Raw genomic sequence first — 17,559 nt, forward strand, 5'->3', positions numbered from 1 at the left:
TCTTAATACGAAAACCCGATATCGCTATATTCTAATGTACCTACGTATAATATATTGTTAAAAACAATAAATGCAAAGTAAAAAATCTAACAAACATTTGTTTACATTTTTAAAGTCATAGCGAATCCTTTTTTCAGACCGTACCTAAGCGGCAGTGTGACGTAATCGATGCGAGGTGCAAACTTAGCTTGGTCGAGCTGTACTTAATAAGTTACTAGCATTAAAACAATATGAAATAAATACGTGCCATTTGCATTAAATTTATAAATGAAAATGAAATTATTATGATAACAGCAATTGCCAGTTAGACCACAGAGGTAATTCCAAGAAATATTTTAAAACCATATTTACGGATAAAACCGTAAAAGCCTTTTGAATAGCACCAACTTGTGGCCGCGATTAGTTAGTCAATCGAAATGTTAATTTAAACAGTAAAAATACTTGTAATGTTTGTGAACCGTGAAAGTTATTTTTTTATATATATATATATATTTTTTATATATCCCGTATTAATTTATTTATTATAAAAAAAAAGAACACAATATTCCTAACCTAAAAGTACATGTTATTATCAGCAACATGCTTCGTCAAAAAGTACAATACTTACTTTCAGCTACATGCGTCGTCATTTTATATTATATGTCAATTATTTTTAATGCAGCTTAAAAAAAAATCAGTAATTTTTCAAAATGGTTACAGTTTTAAAAAACAAATGTACGATTGATTACTAACTGTTAATCTGAAGAGAAAATCTGTCAAAATGAAAAAGGTTTTCGGCTTAACAGGCAAAAGATGAAAGAACACACAAAACATAAATTTATTTTACATTGACGTTATAAGACTTATTGAGACAAAATAAACTTAAACACGTCCGCGCACTACGAAAGCCAACAACAAAATGATTAGAATTACCGTAATTATATTATATTTAAGTAATGGCGACACGTCTTTAGCGGTAGGCAGCGGCTTGGCTCTGCTCCTGGCATTGCTGAAGTCCATGGGCGACGGTAACCACTTACCATCAGGCGGGCCGTACGCTCGTCTGCCTACAAAGGCAATAAAAAAAACTGTTAAAAAACTGTGAGTGTTGCTTCGATCAACAATAGTAACTAGATAAAGGGACACGTACAAAATCAAAGCAAAAACTGTCCGCGTGAATATACACCTATAGCTACATTCTGTTACAACAAACGGAGAAAAAAGTTTTGAAACAGTTTTAAGTTCAAACTAATTAAAACTTTGGCACCTAGTAGAAAGTCACAAATCTCCAGAACATTATCTAATACTTACGATCATTCGTCACAAAGCAATAAATTAGTATTGTTGATCGAAGGAGTGTTGCCACTTTGAACCTACGGTAAACAGGCGAGCTGACTGCCTACAGATACTAAACGAACTTTCTGTACTTATTATTGAATATTTACTTTTGTTCAAAGATTATGAAAAAGTTGAGTAATCATTACGAATTTATTTACGTACTTTTGAGATTTGATACATAAATCCCTTAATTTTTTTTTAACCGACTTCAAAAAAGGAGGAGGTTCTCAATTCGACTGTATGTTTTTTTTTTTAAATGAAATTAATATGGGCTATGGTAGCTTTTAGCATATAAAATTATTATTGAGTTTCGAATCAAACTTATTTTGTACTTAAATTATTATGATGTAATATGTGAACAATTTTGTATTTATTAATCAAGTTCAACTCTTTGATTCCCACGTAGGTCACTAGTGCCCTACGCGGCGCACTGAAGTAATTATACTCGGTTACTAAGGCGCTGGAATATCTAGTAGACTCTGGGAAAGACGAATCCGAAGATACTGAGAATGAATCGTATTTCTAACAGACCTAAAAGACTAAAACATATCGTCTTCTCGCATTAAAACTGTATAGGTAATCTCAAGACTTACTAATTTTACAGGAGAGCGTTTTAAAGGTTTAACATGTAATATCCTTAATATTAATCATATTTGCAACATTAATTTTTTAATTTTTACCAGTTACATTATCTGTCTTTTAAAGTAAGATATTATTATGTATTAATTTTGTTAATAGTAGTCAAGACATAGGTAATCTAAAAAAAAAAAAAACTAAATCTAAAACTACGCTCTTTTGACAGTATTTATTAGAAAAATACTGTTGATACCAAATGTTTACACGCATGTTAACTCAATTTTGAATATTTTTGGAAATTGTACGCTTTTAATGCAAAAAGGCGACCTATTACCAAACAAAAGAAGATGAGATTAGGCAATCCAGACGCTTGATAACAGAAATCGCCATAATTACTTCAGTGCGCCGCGTAGGTCACCGGTGACCTACACGGCCGTCAAAGGCTTATTACACAAAAAATCATTCGATGCAGAGGCAACAGATAAGCGTTTTTTTATTTATTTATATCCATTGCGGGCGCTAAGAGAAATCTTTTCAGATAACGAACGCAATTTTTTGCTATTTCGTCAATACACTAATACACTTGTCTTTATTTAAATATTAGTAGCAAAAAGTGAAATAAACTTAATGATTTTGTAATAAGGACTAAATAGGCTTAGTATTTTTGTTTATGTTAGCATAATTATATTGCTCTTTTGCAGCGATGAGGTAGCTACGTTTTCTGGTAGAGAATTAAAGAAAAAAAAAAAAAATTAAAAGTTTTGTAAAGTTTTGTCGGTCATACGTACACTTACGTAATACTAGCAATAAATACATACAACAATGGGTTGTAACAGCAAATATAAAAAAAAAACTAACAACAGAAATATTAAAAATGTTACGGAAAAATATTTTTGTCTCCCTCGCACGCTCAAAGGCAGTGACGTCATAAAATTATATAATAACAAACTAGATGGTTAAGCAAATGTCGACAGTGAGAATCTAAGAAAATATAAGCCAATGTAAAAATATAATTTATAATGTACGAAATATGGTTTTTTTTTGTGATATTTAGTGTGTAGTTGTACATTTTCAAAATAAACGTTGTTATATTATGATTAATTAAAAAGTATTTTTATTTCTTGCAACCCATAATTAACAACCCTTATAATAGATACACGATTTTTTTAATTATTATTATTACTACTACGGCTTATGGATAAATTTTGTTCTCAGCTAATGTTAGTAAATGTGAACCTATCACGGGCTTACCCCAAGTAAAGTTGGTTCATTGTGTTGTAGGGATATGAATAGTGGATGTAAGAATCGTCGCATTGTGGAACCGTATGATTAGAGTGAGTTTTTTAATGTTTTCGATAGCGTAAAAGTTAACTCTTTGTATGCTGTTGAAACACTTGAAACAACCGCCCTAACGGCAAACGTAAGCGAACGTGCCAACTCCATACAAATTTGATATAACTTTTACGCTATCTAGAGCGTTAAGAAACTCGCACTAAGCACACAGATGTCATTGAATTTCATATGCTGGGCGATATCCTGTAAGATTAGTTTCGCGATTTGTAACAGTGTAATAATAGCAGCGAAGTAGTTGTTTCTTTATTTCATCCGTCCACTTCATACGCTGCCGGTTTCTGCCATTATCACTATTATTTTGTTATTACTAATTTTTTTTCTCAACAGACGCTGGTACGTATTTATTTTTTACAGGCCTTAGCCCAATTAATTAAAAAAAAATAACATTCTGCACTCCTCTATATTCTCTATAAGTGTGGGAAATTTCATACTCCTCCGTCCGCGTTATTTTCGTAAAAGGTTTTTGGTAATAGATTTGGTACAGGGTTTTTTGTTCCACGTATTAATATATAGATAATACTCGTAACTATTGAGGTTACTGTCGTGAATTTTGAATGGTCTTACAATCTCCGAAAACGCACTGCGGATGAGCCCAGTGGTTCCAGGTCATATGGATGCACTCGGCTCTTGTAAAGAACATCAAACATCTGAAACAATTCAAAACACTCCCGCGACAATAATCATGTCCCACGTATTACATCGTTAACAGAGAGATTCCGTCTTTTATTTTTTTATCTAGCCACGACGAATTCGTTTATAAGCATCCAAAGCGACGACATTGAAGCAAACAAAAGTAACAATAAGTTTATCTCTGTACGTAAACCACACACGTATCAAGTGCAATAAATAAAAAAACAATTTGCTTTCGAGCGATTCTTCTAAGGTCAGTAAGTATATTATGAAGTTGCAGAGTTTGCTCGTGATTGTGGGTCTTAAAGGCAACAGCGCTGAAATATCACGCGAGTAACTCACTAAAATTGAACCAAAAACTCACTAGTATTGAAGCTATTGAATAGTAAAAGAAATTAACATGAGCCCGTAACTAAATCATTCCTTTGAATAAATAAAGAATGTGTGCATGAAATTGCGACCTCGATCGTCGCCCGTACGTTTGACAATATTATTTCATATTTTGCTTTTTTTTATTCCTACCTAACATGGTGCCTTAAGAGACTATTCCACCGTAACCTAACAAGTAGGTGAGCTCACGGGGCTCAAACCCGATGACTTTGCTAACACTAACCCTAGCAAGATCAATGCTTCGCAGACCTGTTTTGCATTGTCAATTCAAACTTTGACTCATGAGTACATTACCAAAATATGTAATGAGTCCTGCATAACACCTGAACAAGTCTGTATTCGAAATTTATCATAAATAAAGATAAATAAATAATCTCTCTGATAATCTGAAAACATCTGTGAATTTTAATGAAAAAAAAACGTAGATATGTAATCTTTGTAATAAAACTTGATTTTTATAATTTACACGCGCTAGATTTGTTTGATACTAGCTGTGCCCGTCCGCGTCGCTGGGCATTTAAAATTAACATTATTATTTCTCACCCCCACAAAGATTCTCATCATTAACGCCCCCGCAACTGGTGTAGGGAGTCCACCCCTCATATAAATATTAGCCTTTCCATTAAGTACATGTATTTTCTACATGGATACTAAGTTAATTGGATGCATGGTTCAGTAGTTATAACGGAACATCCGTAAAAACCACTGTAGATTTATATATTAGTATAGATGTTTTCGTTTTTAGGGTTCGATTCATTATTTGTATATACCGTTTAAATTTTATAAATACTTAAGATTAATAATTGCCTAAGATTTCGAGTGTACCTACGTTATAAAATTACAAATGAAGACAAATAAAATCTCTGTTAAAGATTTGATCTGGTAATGGCTGTTTATTCTAGACATTTGTTCCATGTAACGAAATCTGGATGATTTTCATATCTTGTCTTATATATTGTCTTTAAAGGCAGTCGATAATTCTCTGTATTACTTTGTGGTGAGTGACCAATGCCCGTAGATATTTGGGGGGAGGTATCGTGAACCCGCAATGGTTTTTATTTTCCACAGGAGAAAATCGGCGGATCCCCATCTGCGCAGTGGGTGGGGTATGTGGGAGTTGAACCTCACTAAAAACTCCTGCCACTCACAGCCGGCGCCCTACCCCGGACCGGGCCGGAGCCCAGTGGGAGTTATTGAGACGGCGGACAAGGTTTACGCAGAGCATATTACATCCATCCCGCCGTCCCCCAGCAATCACCCCGCCCCACGGCTGGGTCCCTATCCGCATTAAGCGGATGGAGCCCAAAGCTCTTAGGGGGCGGGGTGACGGATGGAACCCCGATCCCGACCCCCTGCTCGGCGGCAGCAGATTTCCGTGTAGTGAGGAGAACTTTGCCTCACCCGCCTCGCCGCCTCCTACTACAAGATGGTGCACTCGCAGAAGTCGAGCATAGCTTTCCAGGACTCGTCGCCGCCAAGCATCGACGCCACGACGCCAGGTAGCGATAAGTCCTGTCCTATCTTTGCGACAAGGGCACGGCACTGCACCTTCTAAGCGGGACAGGCAGCGAACGGATGCTCCATCGTATCCAAGTCGTGTCCACAATGGTGACACCTCGTCGCATCCGTGCCCAGTCAGCACCTGCACCAGACGAAAGGTGAGACGTCCTTCGCCACGATTCACCTAGTCATCAAAGACCAGGTAAACTGCCTCGACGGTCCGTACCCCCCACGTGGGGTTGGCCAATCGCCTCGACCACGACTCGAGCACGGACCGCCGAGAATGGGCCTTTCGCGCCCGCAACTCACTTTCGGGGAGACGCGCCACGCCCCGAGCACGAAGCTCGCTGCGCCACCGATAGTCAGCAGCGAGCAACTCCGCCTCCAGCTCCCATGGCGGCGTCCGCGCCAAAACACACGCTGCCTCGAAGGACACGGTGCGATATCCGCGGATGACCCTGATGGCAACGGTGCGCTGCGGCCGGCGCAGGAACCGAGCCATAGCCGCCCGGTTGCCGGGGCCCGTGAAACCACAGAGCCTCGGATTTACTCAGCGCCACGTCGAGACCCAGCCTCTATCCTCTCGACGACGAGAGCCACTCCCGCTGTGGCGAGACGGACAGACTCTCTATAATCATCCCCACGGGCCACGACCAACGTATCGTCCGCGTAACAAATAACGCGGACGACCGGGAGGAGGGCGCCTCTCAGTACCCAGCCGTACCCGATATTCCACAAGAGGGGGCCGAGAACCGACCCCTGTGGAACACCACGCACAACTGGAAACCGGTGAAGGGTTCCACGGTACCTGGTACATTCGACCGACCTGGCCTCCAAGTAGGTGCCAACCAGCCGGCGGAGGTAGAGGGGCACTCCATGCCTCTCCAGTGCCCCCCCTAACACGGTCCAAGGCAGGGTGTTAAATGCGTTGGCGATGTCAAGAGACACCGCCATCGCCACCCCGCCCCGTGAACCCGCAATGGTACACTATTTTTGTTCAGTCCTGTTCATTTTTCAAACAATCTCGCATTTTAGGGTTCAGGGCCAGATAACCATGGTTCTGATGCAAATGCATGACCTAATAGCTAGATATTCCAACAGCTAGATCCAAATAATACCTACACCTATGTCTTTCAGAACTCAAACTACGTTCGGTCTAGATCCGAAATTGCGACATTTGGCTCGAGCTTAGCAACAGTAGATTCACACAAACATTCGTGTCTTTTCAAAACGATTAAAACTTACGTCAACGGTTGCGAATTTCGAACGAAGACTCCCAATTAGGCGTGAAGATATCGTATCGAATTTTGGATAAGAGGACAATATAAATTATGTTATAGAAACGGAAAATCGCAAATCAATCAAACATGTGGTGGATTTTGATTTGTTCTGTGCTTTTTGGAGGTTCGCAGGTAAAATACAATGTAATTTAGACGCGGGGTGCTGTTAGGTGTGCCACTATCACTATGCTATCATTAAACTAACAATAACAAGAAACAGAAGAAATAATAAAACCTATTTCGGTTTTATCTATGCTAATATATAAATCTACAGTGGTTTTTACGGATGTTCCGTTATAACTACTCAACCATGCATTCGATTGACTTGAAACTTGGTATCCATGTTTTTATTTATTGCTTAAATGGGTGGACGAGCTCACAGCCCACCTGGTGTTAAGCGGTTACTGGAGCCCATAGACATCCACAACGTAAATGCGCCACCCACCTTAAATGTACTTAATGAATAAGCTAATATTTATATCAGTGTTGGACTCCCTAATAATAATGACAATAAATAATAATGTTAATTTTAAATGCCCAGCGAAGCCGGTGAGTACGGCAATTATTCTTTTAAAGCTGTACTTATGAAGCAATTTTCAGGGCGTTCCTGTGGAAGCTGTAGATGTAATTATACCTTCTGACCCAGTCCACTTTCAAGATATCCCTCGCAATGGTGAGTTGAATTTCATTAGCCCCGATTTGATTAGAACAGGAATTAGGGCTGCCCTGACACAGACAAAGTTGTTCATTGTGCAACAATGGATACATAGGTCCGAAATACACATAAAAATATGCGCATAATGGTTTTCTATACACTAAAAGTAAAACTCCCACAAACATTAAAGTGTTTTGAAGCGAACTTTTCCAATTTAATACAAAACGTGGTTTGCTAGTGATTTATTGCCGATTGTTAGTGACAACTGGCAACAGTACAGGTTTGGTCGTTGTAGCGAGGCTTGAGGGAGACCTATGTCGGGCAGTGGACGTCTGTAGGCTGAAATATAGATAGATAGGCAGGCCTTTTGCACGAACCGAAAGCGCACAGACTAAGAGATACCATGATTCCGAAAATTTGCCTCTGCCCCAAACACTACTTAAGGGAAGATTAATGGTATTCTAAGCCTTTTAGATCTGCCACCGTCCTGTGTATTTCTGCTCCTAAGCAATACCACGTTCCGATTCAAGAGGTAAGATTAACTTTAAGATAGATCAATTAATATTCAGTCCAGGGAAAGTGAGATCAATTGAAATGTGTGACATTAATGGTTCATGAAGAATCCAAAAGGTAGACGTTAAAGGAACGAAATCTTCCGGTGTCTTACTTAATATGGGTGTTCCTCAGGGTTCCATATTGGGTCCCTTCCTATTTCTTGTATATATCAATGATTTACCTAAGTTTATTGAAACCCGTCACGAGGTCGTATTCTTCGCTGATGATACATCATTATTGTTAAAAATTAAACGACATTTGGAAGATTATGACGATGTGAATGATGCTATCTCGCGCGTGGTACATTGGTTTAGTGTTAATAATCTGTTATTAAATAACAAAAAAACAAAATGTATAAAATTTACCACACCTAATGTTAGACAAGTTGACACTAATATTACTGTAAGTGGAGAGACACTGGAGCTTGTGGATTCGACAGTTTTTCTTGGTATAACAGTTGATTCCAAGCTGCAGTGGGGTCCTCACATATGCAAGTTAGCGAGTAGGCTTAGTTCTGCAGCGTTTGCGGTAAAAAAAATACGAATGTATATTAATGAAGATACGGCACGCCTGGTTTATTTTAGTTATTTTCATAGTGTTATGTCCTATGGCATTTTGCTATGGGGCAATGCTGCCGATGTCGAAACGATTTTCATCCTGCAGAAGAGGGCTATTCGTGCTATTTATAATATGCACCCGAGGGAATCCTTGAGGGACAAGTTTAAGGAAATCAAAATTCTAACTTTAGCGTCCCAATACATTTTTGAAAATTTATTGTACGTGCGTAAAAACATTGAAGAATTCCCCAGAGTCTGCGATTTGCACAATGTGAACACTAGGAACAAACATAGGCTTGCGTTGCCGGCGGCTCGAATTAAGAAAATAAGCAACTCTTTTAGGGGGCTGGGTGTACAGCTTTTCAACAAGATCCCACTAAACGTTCAACTACTACCTGTTCATAGATTTAAGAAAACTGTTAAGGAACGTTTGTGCAACAAGGCATATTATAAAGTTAAGGATTATTTACTAGATGGCACTACGTGGGAATGAGGCGCTCGCTCCTGGCCTTTTCATTTTTCATTATTATTATATTTTTTTTAATTGTATTTTTTTTTTGACTTGTTTTTTCTTTTATTGTGAATATTTCTATTTATTTAAAAAAAAGAAAATATTTGAGAAAAAACAAAAAAACAAAAAAAGCCCGCTGAGTTTGTTTCGCCGGTTCTTCTCAGGACTGTGGCTTTTTTTGGAACCGGTGGTAGAGTTAACATTGTTATTTGTATTTTGACATTCAACAAGTGTGTCATACTGACATCTAAGTTGAAATAAATGATTTTGAATTTGAATTTGAATTTTGACATGGTTCTATCAACCAACGAATTAGAGGTATCCTTTAGAGTCATTTATGGAGCTCATCTCAGATGTTTTTTACTGGTGGTAGGACCTCTTGTGAGTCCGTGAGGGTAGGTACCACCACCCTGCCTATTTCTAATACGTTTCGGTTTGAAGGGTGGGGCAGCCGCTGTAACTATGCTTGAGACCTTAGAACTTGTTTCTCAAGGTGGGTGGCGCATTTACGTTGTAGATGTCTATGGGCTCTAGTAACCACTTAACACCAGGTGGGCTGTGAGCTCGTCCACTTATCTAAGCAATAAAAAAAAGTAAAAAAAATGTATGCTACCCTTTTTTTGCAGACCAAAATCGTATCATAGGCGGTTGGCTGGCCACAGAGGGACAGTTCCCTTACAAGGTGAGCGTGCGAAACGTCAGCCCTGTGGGCGGAGTCAGCGCGTGTGGGGGCTCCATCATTCACAACGAATGGATTCTAACAGCAGCTCATTGCGTAGCCAGGTAATCTAACACATTAATCGATCTCGCTGCTTTGAAAGAATACGAAAGGTATATTTTTTTATTATTATCAATGTATGACTAGTTTAAAATAAAACAGTCTTCTGAAACAGTTATTCGATTGCCAGTTTAGATTACCTAGATTTGAGTTACATCCATCCCATTTTTCTAATCTGAACAGAAAACCATCTTAATCTTAAGTAAATTGGCGTGAGTTTTTGAGTTCGCACGGGTAGGTACCACCGCCCTGCCTATTTCTGCCGTGAAGCAGTAATGCGTTTCGGTTTGAAGGGCGGGGCAGCCGTTGTAACTATACTTGAGACCTTAGAACTTACATCTCAAGGTGGGTGGCGCATTTACGTTGTGGATGTCTATGGGCTCCAGTAACCACTTAAAGACCAGGTGGGCTGTGAGCTCGTCCAACCATCTAAGCAATAAATATAAAATAAATAAAGTTTTTTTTTAACAATTTTGATTGAAATGAAAATTATTAACACGCAAATAATTTAAGAATAAATTGTTGAGGCGAATCAAATAAAAATTATGTATGTGTATACTTGAACCACAGATCACATATTGGATTAGAATTATCTTTTTTAAGATAAGTATAAAAGGATCAAATAAATAAATTACATTTAGGGTACTGCAGGAACTGAGAGCTTTAATGTGTTCTAAATAAAATACACAAGCTAGTACCCAGGCCACAGACTAGCAACACAGGCTAGTACGAGGGCGGCACTGAAAATTTCGGGAATTAACGAAGTGACACAACATTACTATTTAAAAATGTATTTATTGCTTTTCGAAGTATTCTCCGCGAAATTTGACACATTTTTCCATACGATGGAACCAATCATTGAAGTAACCATTCCATTCGGAAGTTGGGGTCTCCACAATTGCCGTTTTGTAGGCGTCCACAGCTTCTTCAGGTGATGAAAATCTCTGTCCACGCAATTTATTCTTTATTTTAGGGAAAGTATAGAAATCATTAGGGCTTAGGTCAGGGCTGTACGGCGGATAGTCTAATAATTCTATGTTTTCTTGCTCTAAAAACTCTTTTGTTCTGTGCGCGGTGTGAGAACTCGCATTGTCGTGATGGAGGATGATGCGGCGGTTGCAGTTCTCTTTACGGAGTTCAGAAACGACCTGTGGCAAACAAATGCTAGCATACCATTCTGCATTAACCGTTCTTTGTCCCTCAAGAGGAATAGTCGTAACATGGCCGGTTTTGGAGACAAACGTGGCCACCATTTTTTTTTGCAACACTCCGTGAACGAACAATTTTTGTTGGCTTTAACTCATTTTCGAACACCCAAACTCGTGACTGGTTTTTTGTTTCGGGTTCGTACGCGTATATCCAGGATTCGTCACCTGATACAATGTTGTATACAGCATTTGAGGATCCTGCGTGGAATCTTTCGAGAGTTCGGACATTCACAGAGCGAATGCGGTATCCATCGGGAAAACAACTTTTTTACACCTAATTGTTCATGCAAGATTATTTGTATTTGACTCATGCCAATGTGTAAAGTTGCCTGAATTTCGCGGTATGTCACATGTCGATCTTCCTCAATCAGCTTACGCACAGCATCAACATTTTCTTGGGTGACTGCAGTTTTTGGACGACCTTGACGGGGATCATCACTGAGCTTGACACCTCCACGTTGAAACTCAGCAAACCAGCGATAAACTGTGGTTTTGGATGGGGCTTCATCACCAAATGCAGAAATCATCCGGTCAACACACTGTTTTTGTGTTAAACCACTTCAAAAGTCATAATAAATCATCGCTCTTGAATTTTCTCGAGTCAATTCCATTTTCTCAACGACTAAACAAGTTTGACAAAACCTCGTGACAAGACCGAGAATCTTTTTTTAAATAAATAAATAGTATTCGATTTTTAAAACCAAGGAGTTTTCAATTAAAAAGATTTTAATATGACAGGAACAGTGGAAATATTCCATTCCCGATACTTTTAGTGCAGCCTAGTAACACAGCCACAGGCTTGTAACACAGGCTAGTAACACAGCCACAGGCTAGTAACATAGCCACAGGCTAGTAAAACAAGCTAGTAACACAGGCACAGGCTCGTAAAATCCTAAATTACATTTCCTTCCCTCTCCTAATAGCAGTATTCTCTCCTAGATACCTTATACCCGTTTTTTTCCTGCCGCCGCCTCTCAGCTTCTCAAATCTTCAAACACAGTACTGCAAGCTCGCAAGAATGGGACAATCCTATCATAATATTGCCAAGACTTCCACCACGTAACTCGGGATCGGTTAACTTCAGCGGTCACCTAACGACAGATAAGCTGAGAATTCACCCCCCAATCCAATGTTACAATTAAGCATTTGTTTCAGACGCGAATCATTCGTGATCCGTTTGGGATTGACCAACCTGACCCGTCCTGAGTTAATAATGGAGACAGTGGAGAAGTACGTGCACCCTGACTACAATGTCGGCTCCACCGCCGTGCAGGTTGATGAGATCGCTCTCCTGAAGCTGCCCCGTCGTGTGGAGTATGGACGTGAGTTTCCTTCTATTTCTGTTTGAGACGAGGACACGGTCTAAATATGAATTGCCGTAACCACATTTGAATATTTTTTATTGCATAGATGGGTAAACGAGCTCACGGCCTACCTGGTGTAAAGTGGTTACTGGAGCCCATAGACATCTACAACGTAAATACCGCCACTGACCTTAAGATATGAGTTTTAAGGTCTCAGTATAGTTACAATGGCTGCCCCACCCTTCAAACCGAAACGCACTACTGCTTCACGACAGAAATAGGCGGGGTGGTGGTACCTAGCAGTACGGATTCACAAGACATCCTACCACCGGTATATAATGTTGAAGTCCCCTTGTCCTCTAGCTAAATGTTTACTGTAAAGTTGAATGTGGAGGTATACGAAGGGAAGATCTCCCACCAAGCGGGTGATATTGCTTGACAGACCGACGGTCCGAATGTTGTTGTTCGGAACTTGTATAAATGCAAGCTTACTTTGGAAATTTCATAAGCGAGATTCAAGCATCTATCAAATATCTCGTGTTCTGTGATGGCTTCCCGCCACAGACCCATCGATATGTGTTCCCTTAACGTGAATTATTTTAATTTAAGTTTTTTTTTCTGTTACACCACGAATTTGAAGAGGCCTTAACGCAAACCGTCTATAAAATGGAGGATTGGAATATTCTAAGAACTTCGCGTAATGTGTGTCTTTTAAATTCATCAATTGTCGTAATCGTGTGGGTCTATATCTTTCACGAAACCCTCATGTGACAGGCTGGGGTGTGGAACAGAAATACAATTTAACAAAAAGACTAAACTAATACCAGTTTGTCTTATAATCGTAAATTCCATCACTGGTGACTTATTAAAAATCTTTTTTCTTTTTATGTTTCTAGAAAACATTCAACCCATCCGTGTGCAGAGCAGCGAAAGACAGAGATTCAACTACGATGGCTTGAGACTGACCACCAGTGGCTTTGGAAGGAATAACGACATATGGCTTGGTAAGATGTTCCTAATAATCTATTTTCATTAAAAAATCAAAACCATCTGTTATTTATTTTCAGTTTGTTTAAAACCTTAGTAGGATTAGAACTTTTATTTTACTGCGCCCGTGTATTCTGCCGTGTAGTTTATTTCGTTCGGGAAACATTTTACAAGCTAACTAAAGAATATAACTTTTCTCAATGCAGAACTTATAGCTTCTAGGCACGTACCAAGTCAAATTAAGTATATACTTAAAAATGTTATAATTCTTTTTGTTAAATTTACAAGGCATTGTATACTTATAAATAATGTTTTTTTTTTACTTAGCAGAAACACAAGCATACAGCCAATCTGATGGAGAGTTTTTATCATCCTTCATGGATATCAGGAATTCCAGGGGCACAGATAAGCCCCTACCTACCGATATATAATAATAATAATAAGGAGTCTGGTGTCTACAGATATAATCCCGGTAGTTGTATCGGTGAATGGTTTTGTTCCTAAAAGCCTTACAAAACATCTCGAGAGGATTGGTCTCAACAAAAAGTCGGTGGTGGCCTAAATGCAAAAAGCAGTCTTGCTGGACAATGCCCGTATAGTTCGCCGGTTTCTCTCCCAATTGTCCCTAACGCTCCGGCCGATTGTTGCCCACTTCGCCGGAGTGTGTCCTGCCGTCTTCCCAGGCGAGGCAGTGTTTAATACATTCATAAAAATTATAAAACCCGTTTATTTCCAAACCATAATAATATCGTTATTACATGCTATTCAATATATTTTATATTAGGGTAGAATTTCGTTCATTTTATTTTACAAGCTATCGTTACTTTCTTCTGTACCATTGATCGGAACCCCTTCTGGGGTAACAGCCTCCTCCAGCTTCTTCCAAACCACTTTGTCCCCTCCAGCTACTGATGTATACTAATACTTAATTACATGTACGGTTTAATCGCGCGTTTTTATATCATACCTTAAGGTAGGTTTATTTATATCTGCGAATCACAAAAAGCATGGATACCGTGTAATAATGTATACTTAGAAAATGAAAACACCTTATCAAGTTGAAGGCGGGTTCAATGACTGCACTATCGTTAATGGCACACTTAAATATCAAGTGTATTATCTATGAATGGCGTTGTCACTCATCTGCCACAGACAACACTAGACGCCATAGATAATAGACATCCAGTACACGAACAGACGTGGAGCACAGATTAGACGCTAAATTAAATAATATAAACCTATCGTTTTAGCAATTTCTCATTTCAATAGGCTGCTTCTTTTTTCTATTGCCTTCATAGGCAGACGAAAATGGCCAACGATGGTCACCGTCGGCATAGCCAAGTCTCTATCCTTGTTCCTTCAAACCTCGTTTCCAGAAGGATATGTCATTGCGCTCAAGAAGTAGGTCGAAGACTCTCCTGCAACCTCCGAAAGAAAGGCACCTCTTCTACGTCACTAGAAGTCAGACCTGGCGCACTAATAGATTTTAATTCTATAAAATGACCTTCAAACACAAACGAACGCCCTGATGACGGGTGACCACGGTCACTCATGGACACTTCCACTTTAGGGGCAGAGCTTAACCGCTTCCTATCCTTGAGGACCCTCTTCAAACGAGAGCGCATAAGGAACACCACGGCTGGATGTTCAGTCCACGGCCGGATGTTATGTATACAGTTTAGTGGGATAGTTGGAATAATTTGGCTTAGAGTTAGAATGTGTTATCTACCGTAACAGGTGGTGAAAAGAAAATACCAAATAAATATCAAAAAAGAAATATACCATAATCTCAATCAATTGCTCAAGCAATATCTTAGCAAAATGTAATTTTTCGACCACGACCAGGAGTGACCAGCACCTTAAAGAACAATCCCCACCCTGAACCACTAAAACCAGAGCCTTTCTTATCTATAGTTCCTATTTCAGGCGGCTATGTCCCCGAAGTCTTGAGCTGGGTCTATCAATTGGGTATCACTAACGAGGAGTGCCTCACCTGGTACCCTAACAGTCAGACCATCAAGGACCAGACATTGTGCGCGAAATATTACAATCATACTTCACAAAACATTTGTACAGTAAGTAACTTTACCTAACCTAACCTTTAAGTTCACTTTGCAAACAGACCTCTGTTATTCAGTGTTGGTGGGTTATTTAGAGGAGATTTTGGTTATTTTTGACACCTCGTGCCCTCATGCACTTAACTTCTTAAGCTCCACTTCCACTTTTTTACGTAAAATTTTATCTAGTCTACTTTACTAATGAAATTTCAGTATACTAATAATAATTATGCCATTTAAAAACAGGTCTAGAAATTGTGCAACATTAGTGTGTTGTTTTTGACCGTTTTGTGCAATTACATACTTGTCCGTATGCCTATGATTTCTATTTCAGCCGATACCAAATCGACTTCTCCTTTTTAAATCAAAGATATTTTGGTTTATTTCAGGGCGACAGCGGCGGACCCCTGACTATGGATGATCTCGATGGCTCACCCACTATCGTAGGCATCACTAACTTTGGTTACGCGCGGGGATGCAACACACCCAATCCATCCGGTAATACGTTTTTCACAGGCGTTTCTGTGATCAGCAGACGACACCTGTCACGCGGCTTACCGAACCCATATACCACACAGCGCGAGATGGAGAGGCACTTACGCGGTAGAAGTCATAGCTGTACTTGTTACGACCCCTCAAACTGGAACAGGCATACTAGAATAGACTACTTCGCGGCAAATAGGGAAGATGTTGGCACCTAACTAAATACCCATGCGGGCTTACAATTATATTTTATTGCTTAGATGGGTGGGCGAGCTCACAGCCCACCTGGTATTAAGTGGTTACTGGAGCCCATAGATATCTACAACGTAAATGGGCCGCCCACCTTGAGATATGCGTTCTAATGTCTCAGTATATTTACAACAGCTGACCCACCCTTCAAACCGAAACGCATTACTGCTTCACGGCACAAATAGGCAGGGTGGTGGTACCTACCTACGCGGACTTACAAGAGATCCTACCACCGTTAATTACACAAATTATAATTTTGCGGGCTTAATTTTTATTACACGATGTTATTCCTTCACCGTGAAAGTCGATCGTGAACATTCGTTGAGTACGTATTTCATTAGAAAAATTGGTACCCGCCTGAGATTCGAACACCGGTGCATCGCTCAACACGAATGCACCGGACATCTTATCCTTTAGACCACGACGACTGGCTTTAGTTAGTCTACAATTCATTGTTTCAGGCTTCGTCCGGCCAGAGTTCTACCACGACTGGCTGAAACAGGTCACCGGCATTAACTTCGACTGGAGCGTCTTTGACATTGTTATCAGCTAAAACTTCAGGAATCCTTCAACGACAGCGACGACATCTCATCCTCACTAATTTTATGTACCATTTTCACTCATTGATAACGCAGCATTGAGCGAATTTGTCCGGAATTTTTCGTTTCAAAACTTTGGAATGTCGTGTTGATTATTATATTATCTTGATGGTTATTAGAAGATAAACATGTTGATTTCAGAATTTGTATTTCTTATTGGACAATTCAAAACTTAATTTAGATATTGTTTTGATTATTTTTATTATAATATTTCGTCTATATTCGGGAATGAAAGATTCGAAAAATCGTCGTTTCTGTAAATGCATTACGGTTTCATAGATTTGATACAAAAATTTCAAAAAACAATGGTTTTAATAATGCATATTTAATAAGTTCTATATTACAAAAAAAATTTCGTTTCCTTTTTAAATAATTTTCAAATATAATTTCTGCCCTAACGGTTTTTCTATTTCTGATAAGTATTATTGATAACTATTATTGATAAGTATCAATAAAATAATTAACATTACATTGATTTACTGATATTTATGGGTGATTTGTTTGTTATACAGTTACTTAAGGAGTAAATAAATGTTGAATAAAATCAGATTGATTTGTCTTTTTGAATAG

The 17,559-nt window shown here is 39.1% G+C and overlaps 1 protein-coding gene across 1 annotated transcript; it reads left to right on the forward strand.

The window, feature by feature from the left end:
• Positions 1-7,070: 7,070 nt before the first annotated feature.
• On the forward strand, positions 7,071-17,536 carry LOC114243670 (collagenase). Its single transcript, XM_089733521.1, has 8 exons — positions 7,071-7,178; positions 7,647-7,719; positions 9,951-10,107; positions 12,466-12,632; positions 13,511-13,618; positions 15,528-15,676; positions 16,048-16,156; positions 16,852-17,536. The coding sequence occupies exons 1-8, from the start codon at positions 7,134-7,136 to the stop codon at positions 16,941-16,943; spliced, it is 900 nt and encodes a 299-aa protein (XP_089589647.1). The 5' UTR covers positions 7,071-7,133; the 3' UTR covers positions 16,944-17,536.
• Positions 17,537-17,559: the final 23 nt, after the last annotated feature.

This window comes from Bombyx mandarina, chromosome 16, assembly GCF_030267445.1.
Source record: "Bombyx mandarina strain Sakado chromosome 16, ASM3026744v2".
Classification (NCBI taxonomy): Eukaryota; Metazoa; Arthropoda; class Insecta; order Lepidoptera; family Bombycidae; genus Bombyx; species Bombyx mandarina.

Excerpts from the sequence above, each read along its gene's own strand:
- LOC114243670 (XM_089733521.1), top strand. The coding sequence starts at position 7,134 with ATGTGGTGGATTTTGATTTGTTCTGTGCTTTTTGGAGGTTCGCAG. Across the intron at positions 7,179-7,646 it reads TGCTTTTTGGAGGTTCGCAG|GGCGTTCCTGTGGAAGCTGT; the intron begins GTAAAATACAAT and ends AGCAATTTTCAG. Across the intron at positions 16,157-16,851 it reads CAACACACCCAATCCATCCG|GCTTCGTCCGGCCAGAGTTC; the intron begins GTAATACGTTTT and ends TCATTGTTTCAG.